Raw genomic sequence first — 21,251 nt, 5'->3', positions numbered from 1 at the left:
CGTCGCACCTGGGCCTTAAAGCTAGACCCCAAGCCCTGCAGCCACTTCCGCCACACTCCGGGGTCACGGACTCCCTTAGCAACTGCCCTTTCTCCCAGGATGCTCCGCGCCGCCGTCGCGCTCTGTGATTGGTCGCTTGGCCCCACGTGAGGCAGACTTAGCGGCGGCGGTTGCCAGGGTGACGGCGGTGGGCGGAGACTCGGGCCCGGGTGGGCTCGGCTCCGGTGCAGGAAGCTGAGCATCCAGGTAAGTGCCTTTTTCGCCTCCTGCTAATGTGTCCCAGGGCTGCAGCCTGGGTCCCCCATATCCGGGATCCCCCCTACTTTTCTTTCATCTAAGGGCGCTCAAACCCAAGGCGATCTGAGGCCCGGTTGCTTCTCGCTACTTGGCTGCAAGTGTGGCCCAAGTCTAGGGGAATAAGAACCGGGAGATCATGCAAGGAAGGCCTTGGTGGATCTTCTGGGGGGCTTTTAGATACCCCGAACCCCGCTCTTCATCATCATCCAATCCCGCTTTCCTCCTGGTACTCGGGTCCAGAGTGTCCAGAAGTCTGATCTGCTCTGCAAATTCGCCTTCCAGGCTAATCCCGTCTTTACCTCATATCCAACCAGCTTGTAGGCGGTGGGTCCCCAGTTTGTAGAAAATGCAGAAGCTGTCACTCTCAAGAGCGATTCGAGAAGTTGCCCTGAGTTTCTCTCCAAGGATAGAACAGGTCTCAAGTAGTAATAGAGGAGATTTTGGGGAAGTTGGTGCTTGTGGTGTTGCTGGAGAATCTCCTGGGTTTAAGCTTTTCAGATGGTTGCAACTTTGGAAAAACTGTGAGGTGGTTCTCGTAGGTCTGGGTTTCAATCCCCATTCTGCCCTTTTTTTTTTTTTTTTTAATGTACTGTGATCATTTCTCTGAGCTTTAGTTGCTTCAACTGTAAATGGAAACGCTGTAGCTGTCCCCTTTCACTTATTGTGAATATTAAACATGAAGCACTTTAGGAAGTGATAGTATAGTGATAGGGTGTTTGCCTTGCTCAAGGCCCACTCAGGTTCATCCCAGGCACCCCATTATGGTCCTCTGAACCAGCCAAGAGTAGTTTCTGAGAGTATCCCCAGCTATGGACCCAAAACAACAACAACAACAATAAGCATGAAAATTGTTGATGGGGGCGGGATGCACACCCTGTAGTGTTCAGGGATTTTATGCCTGGGTCTGTACTTAGGGGTCACTCCTAGTGTGACTCAGAGGAACACAAATGTTGCCAGGGATGGAACCGGGGTTGGCCACATAACGATGCAAACATTTAGTCTCTGTAGTATTTCTCTGGTTCAAACATGAAGCATTTGTGTGTCTCTTGACATCATTTAAAGTCTCCATAGTGCCTGTGATCCAGAGTTGAAGAGAGCATTCTGTGCTGTAGAAGTCCCAGTAGGATATCACTTTTACTGACATTGTCAGTAAATCCTGTTTAGATGGTGGTCCTGGGTGCTGGAGAGATAGTGCCTTGCCTGCAGCCAAGTTCCTGGCAGTCTCAGGACCATATCAGATGGCAGGGATTGAACCCAGGTCAGTCCCAGCTTGGCTGCGTTCAAGGCAAATGCCTTACTACTGTGCTATCACTACGGCCCTAAGGTTGGATTTTAGTCTAAATTTTCTGAGTTGTTGTTTATTCGTGAAGCTGTGTGCTTTTATTAATTATTTTAATAGTTATTAATTAATTATATTTTTGTTTATGGGCCACACCTGGTGGGGCTCGGGTTACTTCTGGCTCTACACTTAGAAAATGTTCCTGGCAGGTTTAGGGGACCATATGGGATGCAAGGGATCTACCGTGTGTCATCTGCAAGGCAGATACCCTACCTGCTATGCTATCACTCCAGCTGAGGGGTGCTTTTATTTGGATCTCTTTTAGCTGGTACTTTTAGGACATCCAGGATGTGGGTACATGCAGTTTTCAGCTCTGGCAAGTCCTCAGCAATGATGTCCTTGACTATTGATTCTTCATGAGGGTTTTCCTCTTGGATCTTTTAGACCCCAGTGATTCTTATGATGTCTCTGTTGAATTTAGTCCAGAGTTCTATTTTTGTATGTTCACTTATTTTGAGGATTTTTTCCCCATTTCTGTTTAGTTCTTAATTTAATTAATTTTTTTTTTTGTTTTTGGGCCACACCCGGTGATGCTCAGGGGTTACTCCTAGCTATGCACTCAGAAATCGCCCCTGGCTTGGGGGACCATAGGGGATACTGGGGATCGAACCCAGGTTTGTCCTGGGTCAGCCACATACAAGCCACTGCGCTGTCGCTTCAGCCCCATCTGTTCGTTTATTTTAAGGCTCGGTTTTTGTTTTTGGGTCACACCCGGCAGTGCTTAGGGGTTACTCCTAGTTCTACCTCAGAAATCGCTCCTGGCAGGCTCGAGGAACCATATAGGATGCCAGAATTCAAACCACTGTCCTTCTGCAAGGCAAATGCCCTACGTCTATGCTATCTCTCCGGCCCCTTTAATGTTCTTTTCCTATCTCTTTGGTTGAATGGAGGTGTTATACAGTTTATTTTCCAACTCATTAATTTTGACCTGGGGCTCCAGAGAACCTGCTTTTTCCAGCGTCTAGAGGCTTCTCTCTCCTCCACTTCTCACACAACAGCTTTTTCTCTTATGGGGTGGCTGAGTAATGCCCACAAAATTATAGGTCTGGCCCTGATGCAAAACCTGTGCTTCTCGCTGGCTGCCCAAAGCTGTCTGCCTGCACTGAGTGACCTGAAAATGGTGTTTTGATATTTGTCTGTCCTGGGAGGATTAAAGCTCTAACATTCTTGCCTTAGAGGGACTCTGTAAACATGTTAGACTTTCCAGGTGGGCCTGGCCACACTTTTTTTTTTCTTTTTTCTTTTGAGTCATACCTATTATTGGTGCTCAGGTCTTCCACCTGGCTCTGTGCTCAGAGATCACTCCTGGTGCTGTTTGAGGAGCCATATGCCATGCTGGGATTGAACCTGGGTCAGCCATGTACAAGGCATACACCTTTCTGGCTGTGCTATTTCTCATGCACATCACTCTAGTTGTTTTTTTGTTTGTTTGTTTGTTTGTTTGTTTTGTTTGTGGCCACATTTGGCAATGCTCAGGGGTTACTCCTCTTCTGCACTCAGGAATCACACCTCGTGGTGCTCAGTGAACCTATGGGACACCAGGAATCAAACCCAGATTGCCTTTGTGCAAGACAAGTGCCCTCCTCACTGTATTAACATTCCAGCCCCACACTCCTGTTTCAAGGTCACAGCTGACAGTTATAGTTCTGGGATCAGGTTGGGGATATTTTTGGGAATCATTACCAGTCCACACAACCAGCCTGTGGTTGTTACACAGATGTTGAAATGAAAATGTTGTCTTCTATTTTCCCTTGTAGAGAATTTTGCTGTGGGAATCAGCGGTTACTGTTCAGAATGGGGGATATTCTGGCTCACGAATCTGAATTGCTTGGACTCGTGAAGGAGGTAGGAGTGTCATATAAAATGGGCATCTCGGGCCCGGAGAGATAGCACAGCGGTGTTTGCCTTGCAAGCAGCCGATCCAGGACCAAAGGTGGTTGGTTCGAATCCTGGTGCCCCATATGGTCCCCCATGCCTGCCAGGAGCTATTTCTGAGCAGACAGCCAGGAGTAACCCCTGAGCACCACTGGGTGTGGCCCAAAAACCAAAAAAAAAAAAAATTGGACATCTCAAAAGCTTGTAAAACTGGTATTTTACTCTATCTGCTATACCAATTTCTCATGTATATATTTTGTTTCTATAACTAAGTTGAAATATTAAAGTCATTTAAAATTATATTATTTGGAAGAATTTGGCGGGATGGGAGGAAGAGAAAGGGTGGAAGAGAAAGCCAGGGCTAATCTGGCTGTACTCTCTCAGGGCCTGTTCCATGATCTGTGTTCAGGGTGACTCTGGGTATGCTCAGGGTGGTGTAGGGATTGATCCAAGGTCAGTTTTTTTTTTTTATAAAACACTTTTGCGGGGCCAGAGCAGTGTTGCAAGTGGTAAGGCATCTATCTGTCTTGCCTGCGCTAGCCTAGGACGCACCGCAGTTCGATCCTCCGGCGTCACATATGGTCCCCGAGTCAGGAGCAATTTCTGAGCACATAGCCAGGAGTAATCCCTGAGTGTCACCAGGTGTGGTCCAAAAACAAAAACAAAAAAGCCACTTTTAGGGGATGCCGAGTAATAGTACAACTGGTAGGGCATTTGCCTTGCACATAGCAATTCAGATTTGATTCCTGACATCCCATATGGTCTCCCTGAGCTCACCATGAGTGGTTACTGAGTGTAGAGCTAGGAATAAACCCTGATCACATCTGGGTATATCCTAAAAACAAAAATAATAATAATAATAATAAATAAAAAACAATTTTTTTATTTGGTTTGGCTCAGACCTGACGGGGCTATGGGGTTACTCCTGGCTCATTGCTCGGTCATTGCTGGTAATGCTGGGGGAACGAAGTGGGGCTTCCTATGTGCAGACCCTGTGTTTAGCCCTTTGTATTTGGCTCTCGAATAGCTTGACTCTAGCAAGTGGAAGTACATATGACCCCACCAGGAGGAAGGGACTGGGGTTAGGACCCCCCCCCCCACAGTGGCAGAGCAAGCATTCATACTCCTGATGGCAAGTGAGGTGCATGTGGAGATCCAACCTGACCCCTATGCATCTGACCAACATTCTTGTGTGGTCCTGTTTCAGGCCCCAAAGTCCTGGCGCCCAGTTCGCCCCAGGCCACTATCCTGCCTTTGCCTTGAGCCCTTTTCAACTCATACTCTCATTTTATTTTTTTGTAAGCAATTATGAACAGCTGTGCAGTGTACCTTTCCCTTCCAAAGATGCATTTACCATCTGAAGTACACCTTTCCCCTGAGCCTGTCTTTCTAGGCTTAAACTGTCTTTATGGCTCAGAACCTTTAGCCTGGGTCCCCAAGTTCTTTCTGAAAGAGGAGCTCCATCAGTGGTCCATGATTGGGTGCTGGTTAGGATGTCAAAGATGATGGATGTGAATATTCATGTTTTCTCAGGAAAAAAAAGTGGATGTTTTCACTCAGATTCACTGTTCCCTTTGTATATATGTTTATGTTCTTTTTAAATTTCTTTTTTTCTTTTTTTTTGGGGGGGTCACACCCAGCGCTCAGGGGTTACTCCTGGCTCTATGCTCAGAAATCACCCCTGGCAGGCACAGGGGACCGTGTGGGATGCCGGGATTTGAACCACCATCCTCTTAAATGCCTTACCTCCATGCTATCTCTCCAGCCCCAATTTATTTTTATTTATTTACTTATTTTGGTTTTTGGGCCACACCCATTTGACGCTCAGGGGTTGCTCCTGGCTACATGCTCAGAACTTGCTCCTGGCTTGGGGGGACCATATGGGACGCCAGGGGATCAAACTGATATCCATCCTAGGCTAGTGCTTGCTTGCAAGGCAGACACCTTACCTCTAGCACCACCTCTTCGGCCCCAATTTTTAAATTTTTTTAAAACATTTTCTTTTTCTTTATTTATTGGGTTTTTGGGCCATACCCGGTGGTGCTCAGAGGTTGCTCTTGGCTCTGAGCTCAGAAATTGCCCGTCAGGGCTGGAGAGATAGCATGGAGGTAAGGCATTTGCCTTTCATGGAGAAGGACAGTGGTTTGAATCCTGGCATTCCATATGGTCCCCTCTGCCTTCCAGGGGCGATTTCTGAGCATAGAGGGTGTGACCCCAAAACAAAACAAAACAAAACAAAAAAGAAAGAAATTGCCTGTCAGGCTCAGGGGACCATATGGGATGCTTGGAATCGAACCCAGTTCATCCTAAATCGGCCACATGCAAGGCAAACGCCCTACTGCTGTGCTATCGCTCAGGTCCCTAAAATTTTTATTTTGGTTGTTTGCTTTGAAATCACACCTGGTAGAATTTAGAGGTTACTCCTGGCTCTGCACACAGGAATCACACATTATGGGACATTGGGGATCGAACTTAGGTGGTCTCACTCAAGACAAACACCCTTCCTGTCTAGCCCTTATGTTTTTTTCTCTCTCTCTTTCAAAAACAGTATTTAGATTTTGCTGAATTTGAAGACACCTTGAAGATATTTTCTAAAGAGTGTAAAATCAAAGGGAAACCACTGTGTAAGACTGTGGGCAGCATCCCGAGGGACTCCAAGCCATTGGTAATCCAGGTGCCGTTTTGCTTTATGAATGTCTGTAGATATCCAACAGGATCTCATCTGTACAAAGCTGCAGGGAGTGAGCATTGGGGTTTGAGGACTTGTTGCCTGCACATTTTGGTGACCTTCAAGGTGTGCAGGGGCTTGGGGGTGCGTTTTGGTTTTGGTGTCCTCTTCAGCCTCCGCACCTTCCTCAGAAGTGGGGATGTTGTAGCCATGGGGTCTTTCTACAGGAGTTGTGGAGAACAACCTCAACCTGCACATTTTTTAGCTTGCTCAGGGGGCTTGGGGCTTGGGAGGCTGGGGGTGCAGAGTCTGATGGGGGTGAGTCTTGAAGTCCAGAGGGGGCAACCTCCCATAGCTCCTCCTTCAGTTTGAGAGGGGACTTTGAAGGGGAGTATTGGGTGATATGCTCACCTATGATCTTGCAGGGCTTCTGGGGTAACTGGTCTTAAATGACCTACTTCCAGGACAAGTGTCAAAACCAGAGCCCAGGCTGCTGTGGTCCATTTGCTTCTGGTCCCCAGCACCCTCATGGGATGGCCCTGGACACTAATGTGCTCTGTGTCCCTTGGGTCCCAGGTGCCTGCTGGCTGTGGAGAAGGCTCGGCCTATAGTTCCAGCCTTCACTGTCCTCTCGGCTAGACGTGCTACCAGCACCAAGCTGGCTGGAGTCCAGGTGGGCCTGGTCAGTGTGTCTGAGCCCAGCTACCTAGCCCTTGCAGGCCACGGCCTGCACCCAGAGATGTGGGCAGGTACTTCAGCAGCTGCAGGCCAGCATGCTTATGGTCAGTGTGCTGACAATTGTACCAACTAGGCGAGAGGCTGGCAGGGTGAGTTGTACTCACAGTGGGCTTTGGGTTGGGTTTCTCCATAGAAGGACCTGGTGGCAGCCTTTGACAGCGGAGACCAGAAGCAGTTCTTTGATCTGTGGGTCCAGCATATTCCCAGCACTGTGCGTGACAGTGACACCCTCGCCCAGAAGCTAGAATTCTACCTCCACATCCACTTCGCCATCTACCTGCTGAAGCACCACAGGGGGACACCTGTAGGTTGACGTCAGGCCTGAGTACCTAATTCTTTTCCTTCTTCTTTTCTTCCTTCCCTTCATTTTTTTTGGGGGGGTCACACCCAGTGATGCTCAGGGGTTACTTCTGGCTCTGCACTCAGAAATAACCCCTGGCAGGCAGGGAAAGGGATACAGGGGCCCTGGGAATCCAGATGGCCTTCAGAAGCACTTGCCCTTCCTGCAGGACAAAGAGGAACTGGACAAAAGGATTTCCTACTTCAGAACCTATCTGGAGACCAAAGGGGCAACACTGAGCCAGACCACGGAATTTCTCCCTTTCTATGCGCTGCCTTTTGTTCCCAACCCCAGGGTCCACCCATCCTTTAAGGAGCTCTTCCAGGTATGTGACAACCCCAGGATTTCCTGTTCACACACACACACACACACACACACACACACACACACACACACACACACACACACACACACACACACACACACACTGCCTCAGTGGCTGTGAAAATAACACTGTTCCTTTGTTCTATTTGCTGTTTGCTTTGACAAGTTTTGCTTGTACTGTGAAATACAACTTTGTGATTGCAATAAATCTTGTTAATCCATAGTGAAATGCATCTTCTTGGCTATGAGGATTGAACCCAAGGCCTCAAGCATGTAAAGCAAATGCTTTTACTACTGAACCACCTCCCAAACCCACTTTTTTGTTTGTTGTTGTTTTGGGGCCACACCTGGGGCCTTGCTTGTTCATGGATCTCTCTGCTCAGGGATCTCTTTTTTTTTTTTTTGGTTTTTGGGTGACGCTCAGGGGTTACTCCTGGCTATGCGCTCAGAAGTCGCTCTTGGCTTGGGGGACCATATGGGAAACTGGGGGATCGAACCGAGGTCCATCCAAGGCTAGCGCAGGTAAGGCAGGCACCTTACCTTTAGCGCCACCGCCCAGCCCCTGCTCAGGGATCTCTTATGGCAGTATTTAGAGACCATATGTGCTCCCAGGGATTGACCCAGGGTTGGCTGTTTGTAGACAATCACCTTAATACCCATACTGCCTCTCTGACTCGGGATTTCTCTTCACTTCTATGTTAAGGACCCAATGAGCCCTGTTCCTTTTGATGCTAGCCAGTCTGACTGTCCTTGACTTCCCTCTAGTCCTGCTCCTCCCTCCTCTCTCTGCCACTGACTAAATTTCCTTTTATTGGGGCCCCGAGGGAGATACCTCCACCCTGTCATCAGAACAGTATTTGAGAGATCCTTTCCAAATGATCTCTGGTTAGTTATGAGGATCCTGGCTTCAGCAGGGTAAACCTCAGCTGAGAGATAAAGCCAGGGGCTCCACGGTGCTAGGAGAAAGGAGGGGACATCTATGACAGAAAGTGGCTGCAGCTTTATCATGTGGTGCTGGGACCCTAACCCAGTCCTAGGTCCAGGGATGAACCCATCTTCACTTCATAAATGAAGGTGGTTGGGCCCGGAGAGATAGCACAGCGGCATTTGCCTTGCAAGCAACCGATCTAGGACTGAAGGTGGTTGGTTTGAATCCCGGTGTCCGATATGGTCCCCTGTGCCTGCCAGTAGCTATTTCTGAGCTGACAGCCAGGAGTAACCCCTGAGCACCACCGGGTGTGGCCCAAAAACCAAAATAAATAAATAAATAAATAAATAAATAAATAAATAAATAAATAAATAAATAAATAAATGAAGGTGGTTTTCTCAGAGGACATTGACAACCCCATATGGCGCTCTTGTAGTTTATCAGGGAGCAGTGATTTTTGGGTTGGGGACCAGGTGGAGGGATGGGAAAGTTCAGGAGTTCAGTCTCAGTCAGTTGCTCTTGGCTCAAATACTCTATGCAGCAGGTCTTGAGGGAGAATGACTGGGGCTTTATAGGTGAAGTGGTTCGAGTGCCTTCGCTTCTTTGAAGATCCTGCTAACTGTTGTGCTCCTTAGGATCCTCACCCAGCTCGGGTCATTAGGATTTCTCACTTATAAAGGTCCTGTGTTCTGCAGGAAACCACAAAACCATTTCTTTTTTCTTTTTCTTCTTTAATTTTTGGCCCATACTCAGCTGTACTCAAGCCTTACTCCTGGCACAGCTCAGGGGATCCTCTGGGATTTCGAGGATTGGACCTGTGTCAGCTGGGTGTAAGGCAACCTCCCTACCTGCTGTACTGTTACTGCCCCTTCAGCCCTGCAAAATCTTTTAAAGATAGGAGACTTTGGGGGCCGATCTTCGTCCTGCTGTGGGAACTTGGAGCTTTTATCAAAGAAGTGGTCATACTCTGAGGCCTGTTTTCCCCATGCCCTGCCATTAGCCAGACACTTGTGGATTCCTAGTATGGAGATCTCCCCACCTGCCCTGGACGCATTTTCCCTATTCTGTTTGGAAAAACTGCTCAGGCACCCACATGATGGGGAGAAATAACCATTTCTTTATTTTTCCTTCTTCAGGATTCCTGGACCCCAGAATTAAAAGTAAAGTTGGAGAAGTTTCTGACTGTAATTTTCAAAGCAAGTAGTACTCCGAAGCTCTTAACATTATACGTATCCTTTGCACGTTGGCTCCCCCTTCTTCCTCCACCACAACTTCGGAGCAGCACGTTATAGTGTCTGCGGAGGGGCAGTAGACATAGACAGAGGGGCTTAAAGGGGAAGGTCCTTTTATTTGCAGAGCTGGGCATCAACACAAGGCTTGAGTTTTGCCATGGAACTACCAGTACAGCCCAGATGGGAGCCATACCCAACAGTAGCCAGGGTTCTTCCTGGCTCAGTCTTCAGAGATCAAGTGCTGAGTATTGACCCCAGGTCTCATTATACAAGGCTTGTACTCCCATTGAGTATCTCTCCAGCCCCCAAAAGGGGACTATTGGAAAAATAACTTCAGGGGCCAGAGCGATAGTAAAGGGAGTAGGGCTCTTGCCTTGCATTTAGCTGACCCAAGTCAAAATTCTTGAGACAGATATAATACTAAGCCCTATATAAACTTTTTTTTACCTACACATCAGTATTTATGATAGCTGAATAGTCACAGTAACAAAAAATAGAATGGGGGGGCCGGAGTGATAGCACAGCAGTAAGGCATTTGCCTTGCATGTGGACAACATAGGATGGACCCCGGTTCTAATCCTGGCATCCCATATGGTCCCCTGACCCTGCCAGGAGCACTTTCTGAGCACAGAGCCAGGAGTAAGCCCTGAGCGCTGCTGGGTGTGATCCAAAGACCAAAAGAAAGGGGGAAAAAAAATGGAAAATTGAATGGGTGGCTTTCTGAGACGTATTAGTTTGACAGGTTCTAGGCCTGGGGCCCCAAAGGCCTATTTTTCTCAACCTAGTTATCATCACAGAAGGAGAATGGACAGAGTAACAAAGGTACAGTATTTAGTGAAAGACTTCCCAGAACAGCTCTCTGTTCTCAAATGTCCAATGGGGGGGGGGGCGAAATGGGGGCAGCTCTGTACCTTATTCGAGTATGTTGCTTCACCTTGCTTCTGTTCTTTGAGCACTTCCATGATTAGTCCTTTATTGCCCCAGACTCCCAGACTTGCGTTTTCCTTTTTTTGGGGGTGGGGGGGGGGGCACACCCAGCAGTACTCAAGGGTTACTCCTGGCTTTGCACTCAGAAATCACTCCTGGCAGGCTCAGGAGATCATATGGAATGCAGGGAATCAAACCCGAGTCTGTCCCAGGTCAGCCGTGTGCAAGGAAAATGCCCTACCATTATACTATCTCTCCGGGGGGCCCCAGACTTGCTTTTCCCAACTGTTCCTTTAGTTATCAGGAGCTGGTGGAGGGAAGGAACTTTGCCTGAACTGTCTTTGATGCTGCACTGCAGAAAGTGCTTGTGATCCCCTCAGTGTCCAGCAAGGGGCGCGCTAGTCACTAACACAGGCGCGCTGGCTGGTGGCCTGTAAGGCGTCTTCTGGACTAGGTGACTGACTTTCCAGGGTTCCAGTTTCCCCAGGAGGCTGATGACAGGCCCTTGTGTGGTCTGTGCCCACCGCAGGCAGGTGTGATGGCCACGACTTTGCACCCATTGATATTGAGGGACTTTGGGCCACTCCTGGTAGGCATGCTCAGGGAACCAGATCCAGGTCCCTGACTCAGGGCTCCCCCAGGAGCCTCCCCCAACACTGCCCTTGTTTGGGCAGTGGCACTAGGATTTCCTGAGAGGAAGAGAGCTGTTGCAGGGTTGACCTGCCATGGGCACGTTCACATTGGTGACCAGGAGGCCATTTTCCTTGCTTATAATTGTGGATATTTCACTTGTTGTCTGCAGGTACTTGGGCAGGTCCACACAGATAAGTACCACTGGAGTGGGACTGAGGTTATTTGTATATTTAGTCATCGGTTTACTGACCCAGCTGGGACCCAGTGCTTTTCCTCTTTGCCCAGCCAGCTACCAGGGAAGGGACAGCAGACAAGGCTTTTCCTGTCTGTGTGCCACAGTGGCCTGGCTGGCCACTACATGTGATGTGTGGGGAGGGAGCCCAGCAGGGAACTCTAGAACTTTCCAACCTTCCTGTGTGCTTCAGCTATTGGAGTGGTTCATGTTCTCAGCCAACAGAATGTCCCCCTGGAAGCTTCCTCAATCTGGTTCTCACTGGAATAAAGTACTGTCTCAAATAGATCACTGACCAGCACCAGAAAAAGCCATAGCCTGATCTGATTCAACCATAGCCAGAACCAGTTGTAGGCAGGAAAATTGAGTTAGTTTCCTGTACTTCAAGAATTGCATGGAGTAAGTGCGGAGACTAGAGTGAGTTTAAAAACCAATAGTGATTCAGTTGAGCAACCTGAGATAAGAGATTAGAATCCAGTGAAGACTAGCACTTCATTCCACAGTAAAGCTTGAAGTCTTGCCTTAATCACAGATACAGTGGAGGGTACTTAGTTGGAGCCAGGCTTTCTGAGAGTGACTAGTCATTCCCCCAAGGAACAGTCTTTGGTGTGGGGTTTTCTTCTTGTTCTTTCACTTTCCCATCCATGTCCCCCTAGAAATGCTGCAGCAGCTCCACCAGCAGCTACTGGAGGCTGAACGGAGATGCATGACATATCTGAAGCGGTACAACAAGATCCAGGCAGATTACCACAACCTCATCGGGGTCACTGCTGAGCTGGTGGACTCACTGGAGGCCACAGTCAGTGGCAAGATGGTGAGGACAGCCCTGGCTTCTGGTGAAGTTGACACATCTGATTTTTTTTTTTTTTTAGTTTTTGGGCCACACCCGGTGATGCTCAGGGGGTGTGCTATGCGCTCAGAAGTCGCTCCTGGCTTGGGGGACCATATGGGACGCCGGGAGATCGAACCCTCGGTCCATCCTCGGCTAGCGCTGGCAAGGCAGACACCTTATCTCTAGCGCCACCTCACCAGCCCTGGCACATCTGATTTCTGCTTTAGTCAGCTATAGGCTTCAGAATCGGGGGTGGGTGCTCCCAAGTGGCCCCGCAACCCATTCATGCCTGGTGCCACTCTTTCATGCCCACTGCTGTTTACCCGGTTCTTTGCCAGCTATCCTCTGCATCTGCACATGCTTCTCTTCCTTATATCATACCCAGGGGTGCCCTGGGGCTGTTTTGTGCCTAGGGCACAATTCTGGAAAACAGGGGCTCCCACAACACAGCTTGTGCACCGGCTCTTTGAGCTGTTGATCTCCCCAGCCCTGCCTTTAATCTGTGTGTGTGAATGTGCGTATGTATGTATGTGTTTGTGTGTGTGAATGAATATGTGTGTTTAGGTGTGCATGTGTGTGAGTGTGATGTGTATAGTTGTATGTATGAGTATGTAAGAATCTGTGATTGTATGAGTGTGTGATAGTATGTGTGTGTGAGCGTATGTGTGTCGGTATGTTTTGGTTTTGAGACCACACCACATACAGTGTGGCAGCTGCTCTGGACTGCTCAGGGGGTCATTCCTGGTGGTGATCAGGGGACCAGGCATTACTGAGAACTGAAGCTAAGGTTCCTGCATACACAGCCAGGCTCAGCTTCAACCAAGTGAATGAAGCTAAGTGCCCTATGTATCTTTGAATATAGGTAAGCTAAGACCACAGGTTGCTAAGTTAGAAGTTGGGGGCATGGAATTTCTGGTAGAATTGACTGAGTTATTATTATTTTTGTTTGTTTGTTTTTGGGACACACCCGGTGACACTCAGGGGTTACTCCTGGCTTTGCGCTCAGAAGTCACTCCTGGCTTGGGGGACCATATGGGATGCCGGGGAATCAAATCGTGGTCCGTCCTAGGCTAGTGCAGGCAAGGCAGGCACCTTACCTCTAGTACCACCACGCCGGCCCCTGACTGAGTTATTTGTCCTGATGGTTCATGAAGCCTCACTCTAGCTCTCAGCCCCCAGGTTGTCTGTGACTTGTCTGCATTCTTCCAGTACATGATAGGGCCGTCCTTTGAACTCTGCCCACTTGGTAAATGAAACTTGGCAGTTTGAATGTTCTCAGCTTCTCCTGGGACTGAGAGTTGGGAGCTAAGAACCAGGACCCGATCTTGGGCCAGTTCATTGAGGTTGTGTATTGTAGGGCTGGAGGTTAGGGGTCTGGGGAAGGCTGGTTTTCCCTGAGTCAGACACAGAATTGTCAGAGACTGGTATAAGAGGGCAGCTGGCATCAGGTAAAGACTGTGGCATGTATGGCATTTTACTTTACTAATCACTTTTTTTTTTTTTTTTTTTGGTTTTTGGGTCTCACCCGGCAGCGCTCTGGGGTTACTCCTGGCTCTTCTGTCAGAAATCGCTCCTGGCAGGCTCGGGGGACCATATGGGATGCCAGGATTCGAACCACCGTCCTTCTGCATGCAAGGCAAATGCCTTACCTCCATGCTATCTCTCCGGCCCCTACTAATTTCTTTTTGGGGGTTTCACTCCTGTGCTTGGAGCCTGCTCCAGAATGTTCCCACATGGTGCTGGATAAAGAACCCATGCATCTTGGATGTGAGCATGTTCAGCCCTGTGAGTGGCTTCCCAGCCATTTGATGTGGTCTTTTGTTTATGTTTTGGTTCTGGGGCCATATCCAGCATTGCTTACTCCTGGGTTTGTGCTCTGGCCCGGAGAGATAGCACAGCAGCGTTTGCCTTGCAAGCAGCCAATCCAGGACCAAAAGTGGTTGGTTCGAATCCCGGTGTCCCATATGGTCCCCCGTGCCTGCCAGGAGCTATTTCTGAGCAGACAGCCAGGAGTAACCCCTGAGCACTGCCGAGTGTGGCCCAAAAACCAAAAAAAAAAAAAAAAAAAAAAAAAAGAAACCTGGGTCTGTGCTCAGGGATCATTTTTTGGCAGAGCTTGGGGAACCATATGGACTGCCATGGATCAAAACAGGTTGGCTGTATACAAGTCAAGCACCCTATCTGTGTCCAACAGCTCTGGCCCCATGTGAAGTCTTCTGTGGCTGTGGGATGGAGCCCACAGTGCTGCAAACATGCAAGGCAGCAGGGAGCCACATCCCCATCTTAGGAAATGGGGGGATGCTGAAGTTCTGTCAAGGCCAGTTGTTTTTCCCTATAGTGACAGTTGACAGAAGGAAGAAGCAGGCAGTGAGCAATGGGCAGGGAAGAGCAGGTGGGACCCTGAGAACTTGGCATGGGCCAGGCATGTCTTCATGTCCCCCCTTCTGACTTGTATACCCCATTGATCCCCTAGTGGATTTTCCTCATTTCCTGACAAGATGGTGGGAAGGCCCAGTGGTGGGTGCCACAGGGCAGACGATACTGGGAGAGACTGGGATAGGCTGGAGGTTCGGTTTTGCCTGGCACTTCTCCTCAGCTGGGGGCACATTGCCTGGTGTCCCAAGAAGGGCTTCTCGGAACCTTCATGAACTGACCAGCACATCCATGTGTCTCCACAGATCACCCCTGAATACCTGCAGAGTGTCTGTGTCCGCCTCTTCAGCAACCAGATGCGGCCCAGCCTGGCGCACAGCATGGACTTCACAAGGCCAGGCACGGTAGGCCCTGACTCTGGGAGAGATGGGGCCTGGCAGGAGGCAGCTCTGAACCCCAAAGGAAATAAAAGCTGTGGAGGACAGGAGAGGGCTCTGTGGGGAGAGGGCTATATGTGGATCCAACCTGGGTTGGCTACATCCAGGGCATCCCAGGTGGCACATCTTTCTGGGCCAGAACTAGAAGGAAACTTGATTTTTTTTTCCAGAATAGCCATAGTGAAGTTGTGTCTCTGAAACAGGACCTTTGTTTGGCCTTTCCTCTTTCTTGGTTTTATTTTATTGTTTTGTTTTTGGAGCCAAACTCAGTGATACTCAGGGGTTACTTCTGGCTTTGCACTCAGGAATCGCTTTTGGTGTTGAACATATGGGATACCAGGGATTGAACCTGAGTTGGCCAGGTGCAAGGCAAATGTCCTCCCTACTGCACTGTCACTCTGGCCTTTCTTTCTGGGTTTTAGATCACAACTAACTAACCTGTCCTGGTAGAATACTCAGGATCGCTCCTATTGGTGCCCAGAGACCATTCAGAGTGTTGAGCCTGGGTCACCGGCCTGCAAAAAGCCCATACCTCTGCCCTTTTGCCACCTCCAGGCCCGAGGCAAAGTTGTTATTGAGTGACTGTGCAGTTGGCAGTTTTCACCTCCAGGGCCAGAGTTACCATCTCCTGCATTCCTGAGTCACAGCCAATCTGGCATCCTATATAGTTCCCTGAGCCCCACCAGGAATGATCTCTGAGCACAGTCAGGAATAAGCCCACTGTTGGTTGTGGCCCAAAACCCAAAAATAAGAGATTTGAGGGTGGGAGTTGGAGCCATATCTGGCTGTGCTCAGGAGCTACTTCTGGCTCAGTACTTGAGGGCTACTCACTGGAGGAGCCAGACAATGCTGGGGAGTAAGCCCCAGGCTCCTGCATACCAAACCTGTGGTCCAGCCCTTGGAACATTTCCCTGGCCCTTGGTCCTGAGACTGTTGAGGTCTGTTTTCATTCCCTCCTTTTTCAGGGTTAGTTGTTGTTATTGTGGTTGTGGGGGTGGTTTTTTTAGGCCCCATGCACAGTGCTCAGAGGTTGCCCCTGGCTCTGTACTTAGGGTGGCTCAAAGAGTAGAGCATGCATTTTGCAGGTGTGAGGCCACTGGGCTTTGAGTCCTTTGCCACCTGGTCCTAGAGCACTGTAGAGACCCTAAATAGAACAAACCCCCCAAACAAGTTAAAAATGACACGTGCATAGTCACAATCCATTTGAAAGTGGGATTCATTGTCTCCAAGCGGCGAGCCCTTGTGGTTTTAAATACAGGGTGGGGAGCCAGGGCTGGTCTGTTAATGTTTTGTTTTGTTTGGTTTGGTTTGGTTTTGGTTTTGGTTTTGGGTCACACCCAGCAGCGCTCAGGGGTTACTCCGGGCTCTATGCTCAGAAATTGCTCCTGGCAGGCTCCGGGGACCCTATGGGATGCCAGGATTCGAACCACCATCCTTCTGCATGCAGGGCAAATGCCTTACCTCCATGCTATCTCTCTGGCCCCTGGTCTGTTTTAATTGAGAAGCCAAACGAGGGCTTGGGCGTCTTTTGGGGGAGTCTTCATTCACTTAGCAGTGGAAATTGAGAGACCCAGTGTTCCCCAGGTGCTGGGGACAGAGTTGGGAATATGGGAACTTGGCTCTCATTGAGATCAGTGTCTCTGCACAGGACAGAGAAAGGCAGGTGTCCCCCTGACCCCCACTGTCCCCACCTCTACTGTGATTGAACTTTGCTTTCTCTCCCTGGAGAGTTGCCCACCTGTTACTGGCAGGCACAGATTCCGAGTCGCTGGATCTGCTGCGTGCACTGCAGGCTATGCTGTGTTCCAGACCTCATGGGGCAACATTCATATGTCCTATTTATGGTAGGAGCCTTGCTCTTGTGTGTGGTGCTAGGGATAGAACCCAGGGCCTCACAGTGGTAGGGCATGTATTTATCCTTAGCCCTGATCTGAAGACCTTTCACATACAGGGAAGTCAGTAAGCGGGCACACTACTGTGACATGACCTGGTCTTGCTGTGGGGTGTACTAGAGGTGCTCTTCATCCCCACCCTCCTAGTCTGTGCCAGCCCTGGGATGCCCATGTGATGCTGTAGGAACTTGGAGAAAGGCTCCTTTCTTTGCTGGAGTTGTCTCAAACTATTTCCAAATAAGATCATTCGAGGTGCAGGGCTGCACCCTGTGGAGCTCAGGGGCTACTTCTGGCAGGGATTGGGGGACCTTGGTGGTGTTCGGGAGTGAACTAGGAACTCAAAAGGCACCTACCTTCACCTTGTGCTCTGTCTCTAGCTGGAGACAGTCACTTCAGCTGGAAACATTTTGCTCTGTGGCTACCACATGAGGTCTTGTTGTTGTTATTGTTTTTGTTTTTGGGACACATCTGGTAGTAATACGTGGGAATCACTCCAGGCAGTGTACAGAGGACTATTTGGGATACCAGAATCAAACCCGGATTGGCAAGGCAAACAAGTCCCCTCCCCACTATCCTATCACTCAGGCCCTCATGAGAGCTTTCAAGGCAAAAAACAACAAGAGTGGCCAGCCCAGAGCAGTTGGCATCGGGCCTGTCTCAGACCCTTAAAGCATCTTCCATGCTTGGTTTGAGTTACCCCAACCAGCACCACGTACATCTTGGGGTGGGGGGCGTTGTTTCTTGAGCTTCTTCGGCCCAGGTAGCTGTGGCTGCATCAGAAACATTCAGAGAGGGGCTGGAGAGATAGCACAGTGGTAGGACGTTTGCCTTGTATGCAGCCGATCCAGGACGGACGGTGGTTTGAATTCCGGCATCCCATATGGTCCCCTGTGCCTGCCAGGAGTGATTTCTGAGCACAGAGCCAGGAGTAATCTCTGAGCACCGCCGGGTGTGACCCAAAAATAAAACAAAAACAAAACAAAAGAAACACTCAGAGGCTGGAGCGATAGTGCATCGGTAAGGTGTTTGCTTTGCACGCAGCTGACCCAGGTTGGACCTCAGTGTGATCCCCGGCATCCCATATGGTCCCCCAAGCCAGGAGTGATTTCTGAGCACATAGCCAGGAGTAATCCCCGACTGTCACCAGGTGTGGCCCAAAAACCAAAAAGAAAAAAAAAAGAAAAGAAAAGAAACATTCAGAGTGTTCAGAAAGCGTTCTTGGAGGGGTCTCTAGACAGGATGGAGGGGCAAGAATGGCCCTCCTGGCCATGCTGGCCAAAACCCATGCTGTTGTGTTGGTCAATATACACTGTGTGCCCTAGCAGCCAGCTGATGCTGATTCATGCCTGCTGTCCTCTGCGTCGCTGCTGTGGCTGTAGAAGGAGCCCTGGGTGGGGCTTAGCATTCCCCATGCTGAGGGATCAGGATTGTGCCCCATTCAGGGGGAAACTGTAATGGGGAGTCCTTGGTGCTGTCGGGCTGACTTTGGCTGGGGCTAATTTTAAATGGTGGATGATTATAGGTGGAGCCTCATAACAGGGTCTGATGGTGATGGGGATATAGGGGGTGCTCTGCCCACCTGTATAATGGCCGTTTCTTTCCTTTCTTCCCTCTCCACCCCTCCCACCAGGCCTCCTCCATGCTAAGAGCATCCTTGGTGCCCGTGTAAGTAATTGACCAACAGCTTGGGAGGAATTGGGGTTCAGAGTAGCTCGGTGGTCAGGAGAGGAGGGCTGGCCTTTCTAAGTTCTGTCAGCACAGTTATCAGTACCCAGGGGTCCTGTTGCAATCCTCACCCTGCCCTGGAGAAGTCCGCCTGCCCATCATGGTCATCACTGCAGCATCGTGATGTTGGGGTACCTTGCCCACACTGGGAAGCCACACGCTGTGAAGTAGTTCAGCCAAACCCAGGGCTCCTGCGTTTTGGGCCCCTCATGGCCCTGTGATCCTATTTAGGGGGGGGTGTCACTGTCTCCCCTCAACCCACCAGGGTTTTCTCAAGTTGTTTTGTTTGTTGCTTCTTCTCAAATTTGCTTCCAGGCCCTATAAGAGGATAATATTTTCTTTTAAAAACTAATATTTAGGGAGAAACAGAGACATAAGAAGTGAGTGAGAGAGAGAGAGAGAGAGAGAGAGAGAGAGAGAGAGAGAGAGAGAGAGAGAGAGAGAGAGAGAGAGAGAGAGAGAGAGAGTGCAATGATAAAGTATTTGCATCCCACTGAACCTGGTTTGAATCCCCAGTACCACAGTGGGTTCCCAAGTCCTGCCAAGAGTGAGCCCTGAGCACAGAGCCAGGAGTGATTGCTGAGCAGAGCTTGGAGTGAGCTTTGAAGTGTAGCCCAACCCCATACTTTCCCCAAAGCCCCCAACACTGGAACAACAGTGCATCATTTTTTGTTATAGAAGTAGAGTGTGCTGGCACAGGAAGCTTGAGTTGAAGAGGGTAATGTGGGTTCTAGTCTCCCCCAGACAGAGGCCGTCTGCCCCTTCTCCCCGCTGATGCTTCCCAGTCCTGGTTAGAGCCCAGCGAACCTCAGCAGTAAATGAGCTCCCAGCCCTGGCTCTGTGCCCCTTTCCCATCAGCCTTCGGGTATTGGATGTGCTGTTCATTGTCTAGTGCGCTGGGTGTCCAGAGTCCAGCTCTGTTTTAGGGACCCCTGAGGTAATACAGGGGCTCCACTCTTGCTGAGGGCAGAGACCCCCTTCAGGGGGAACATTGTTTGGACCCTAGTGCAGATCCCAGGGACTGCTGTACTGAGCAGCATTGTGGGCCCCGCACTCAGGCGTCTGAAAATTTCCAGGTAGTTCCAGAAGTGGGGAGCAGCTTGGGGTGGGGTGCAGTGCTACCTGGGAGGCCATGATCAAGCCCTGTGCCTTCTTTTTTTTCCTGTTGCTGTTAGGAAACTCAAGGATGCGCCTTTGCTGCCCTCCCTGGACTATGAAAAGCTGAAGAAGGATTTGATCTGGGGGAGTGACCGCCTAAAGGCATTACTGCTGCAGGCCCTGCGCTGGGTACCGATGCCCCTGCCACGTTCTGAGACCCCATTGGCCTCCCCCTTAACTGCAGCCTTAACTGCCACTCTCCTGAGACCCCACCTGATGCCTCCCATACCAGTCCACCCTCTAGACCCCATTGGCCACCCCCTGACTGCCTTCTCGAGTCCCCCCCACCCTCCCTCAGAGTCCTCACCGACTGTAGCTTCATGCAGTGCTCGGCCCTAGGCCTGCCCAGCAGTGGCCTTCCCTGGGCCACATGCTGACCTGTGGTCAGGGCAGAGGTGTGTTCCTTGCTGCACCCCATGACTGCCTCCAGGGTGCCCAGCACCTGATCTGCTGACCTGCATTCTCAGGCTCTTTGCTCTCAGGCTTCTTTTTGTTTCCTTCCTGGTTTTGGTTTTGGGGCCACACCCAGCTGTGCACAGGGGTTGGGTCACTTCTGGCTCTGGGTGCAAGAATCATTCCTGGTGGTACTCAATGGGATGCTGGGGTTAGAACCCAGGTCAGCCTTGTGCAAGGCAAATGTTCTACACCTGTGCTATTGCTTCAGCCCACTCTCAGGCCTCTTTCTATCCTAAATTATGAAGATAACAAAAAAGCTCAAGTTCATGTGAATTTTACCTACAGAGATTTCGAAGCATCAGGAATGAATTTATTGGGGGCCGGAGAGACAGCACAGCAGTCGGGCGTTTGCCTTGCATGTGGCCGACCTGGGATGGGCCTGGGTTCGATCTCCAACATCTCATATGGTCCCCCGAGCCTGCCAGGAGCGATTTCTGAGTGCAGAGCCAGGAGTAACTCCTGAATGCTGCAGGGTTTGACCCAAAAACCAAAAAATAAATAAATAAATGAGTTTAATGGGGCCAGAACAATAGTACAGCAGATAGAGTACTTGCCTTGCTTGCAGCCAACCTCAGTTCTAGCTCTGGCATCCGAAATGGTGCCTGAAGTACACCAAGAGTGATTCCTGAACACAGAGCCAGAAAGTAACTCCTGAGCACCACCGAGTGTGGCCCAAAGGACAAAAAAGGAAAAAAAAAAAAAAGAAATGAATTTATTTTTTGAGCAGCTGGGGGACTGAACCCTTGCTGCTTGCAAGGCAAGCACCTTACCACTGTACTATTGTTCCAGCTCTTAGACATTTGAGAGCACTAAGAGGGAGACAGAGGGTAGCTGAAGCTGTGAAA

The 21,251-nt window shown here is 49.8% G+C and overlaps 1 protein-coding gene across 1 annotated transcript in view; it reads left to right on the top strand.

Moving 5' to 3' along the window:
• The first annotated feature begins 202 nt into the window (after nt 1-202).
• The window catches only part of ARMC9 (armadillo repeat containing 9), an 88,592-nt gene continuing 67,543 nt past the window's right edge, over nt 203-21,251 (top strand). Inside the window, exons 1-11 of the mRNA XM_049769356.1 lie at nt 203-246; nt 3,394-3,481; nt 6,060-6,185; nt 7,051-7,221; nt 7,427-7,582; nt 9,646-9,738; nt 10,539-10,563; nt 12,190-12,347; nt 15,044-15,142; nt 18,698-18,732; nt 19,968-20,079. Of these exons, the coding sequence (XP_049625313.1) occupies nt 3,431-3,481; nt 6,060-6,185; nt 7,051-7,221; nt 7,427-7,582; nt 9,646-9,738; nt 10,539-10,563; nt 12,190-12,347; nt 15,044-15,142; nt 18,698-18,732; nt 19,968-20,079 (1,026 nt within the window). The 5' untranslated portion in view covers nt 203-246; nt 3,394-3,430. The remainder of the gene's footprint in view (nt 247-3,393; nt 3,482-6,059; nt 6,186-7,050; nt 7,222-7,426; nt 7,583-9,645; nt 9,739-10,538; nt 10,564-12,189; nt 12,348-15,043; nt 15,143-18,697; nt 18,733-19,967; nt 20,080-21,251) is intronic.

The sequence above is a fragment of the Suncus etruscus genome, chromosome 2, assembly GCF_024139225.1.
Source record: "Suncus etruscus isolate mSunEtr1 chromosome 2, mSunEtr1.pri.cur, whole genome shotgun sequence".
In the NCBI taxonomy this organism is placed as follows: Eukaryota; Metazoa; Chordata; class Mammalia; order Eulipotyphla; family Soricidae; genus Suncus; species Suncus etruscus.
Note: the sequence above shows the minus strand (reverse complement) of the source record. Positions and strands in the feature narration are given on the sequence as shown.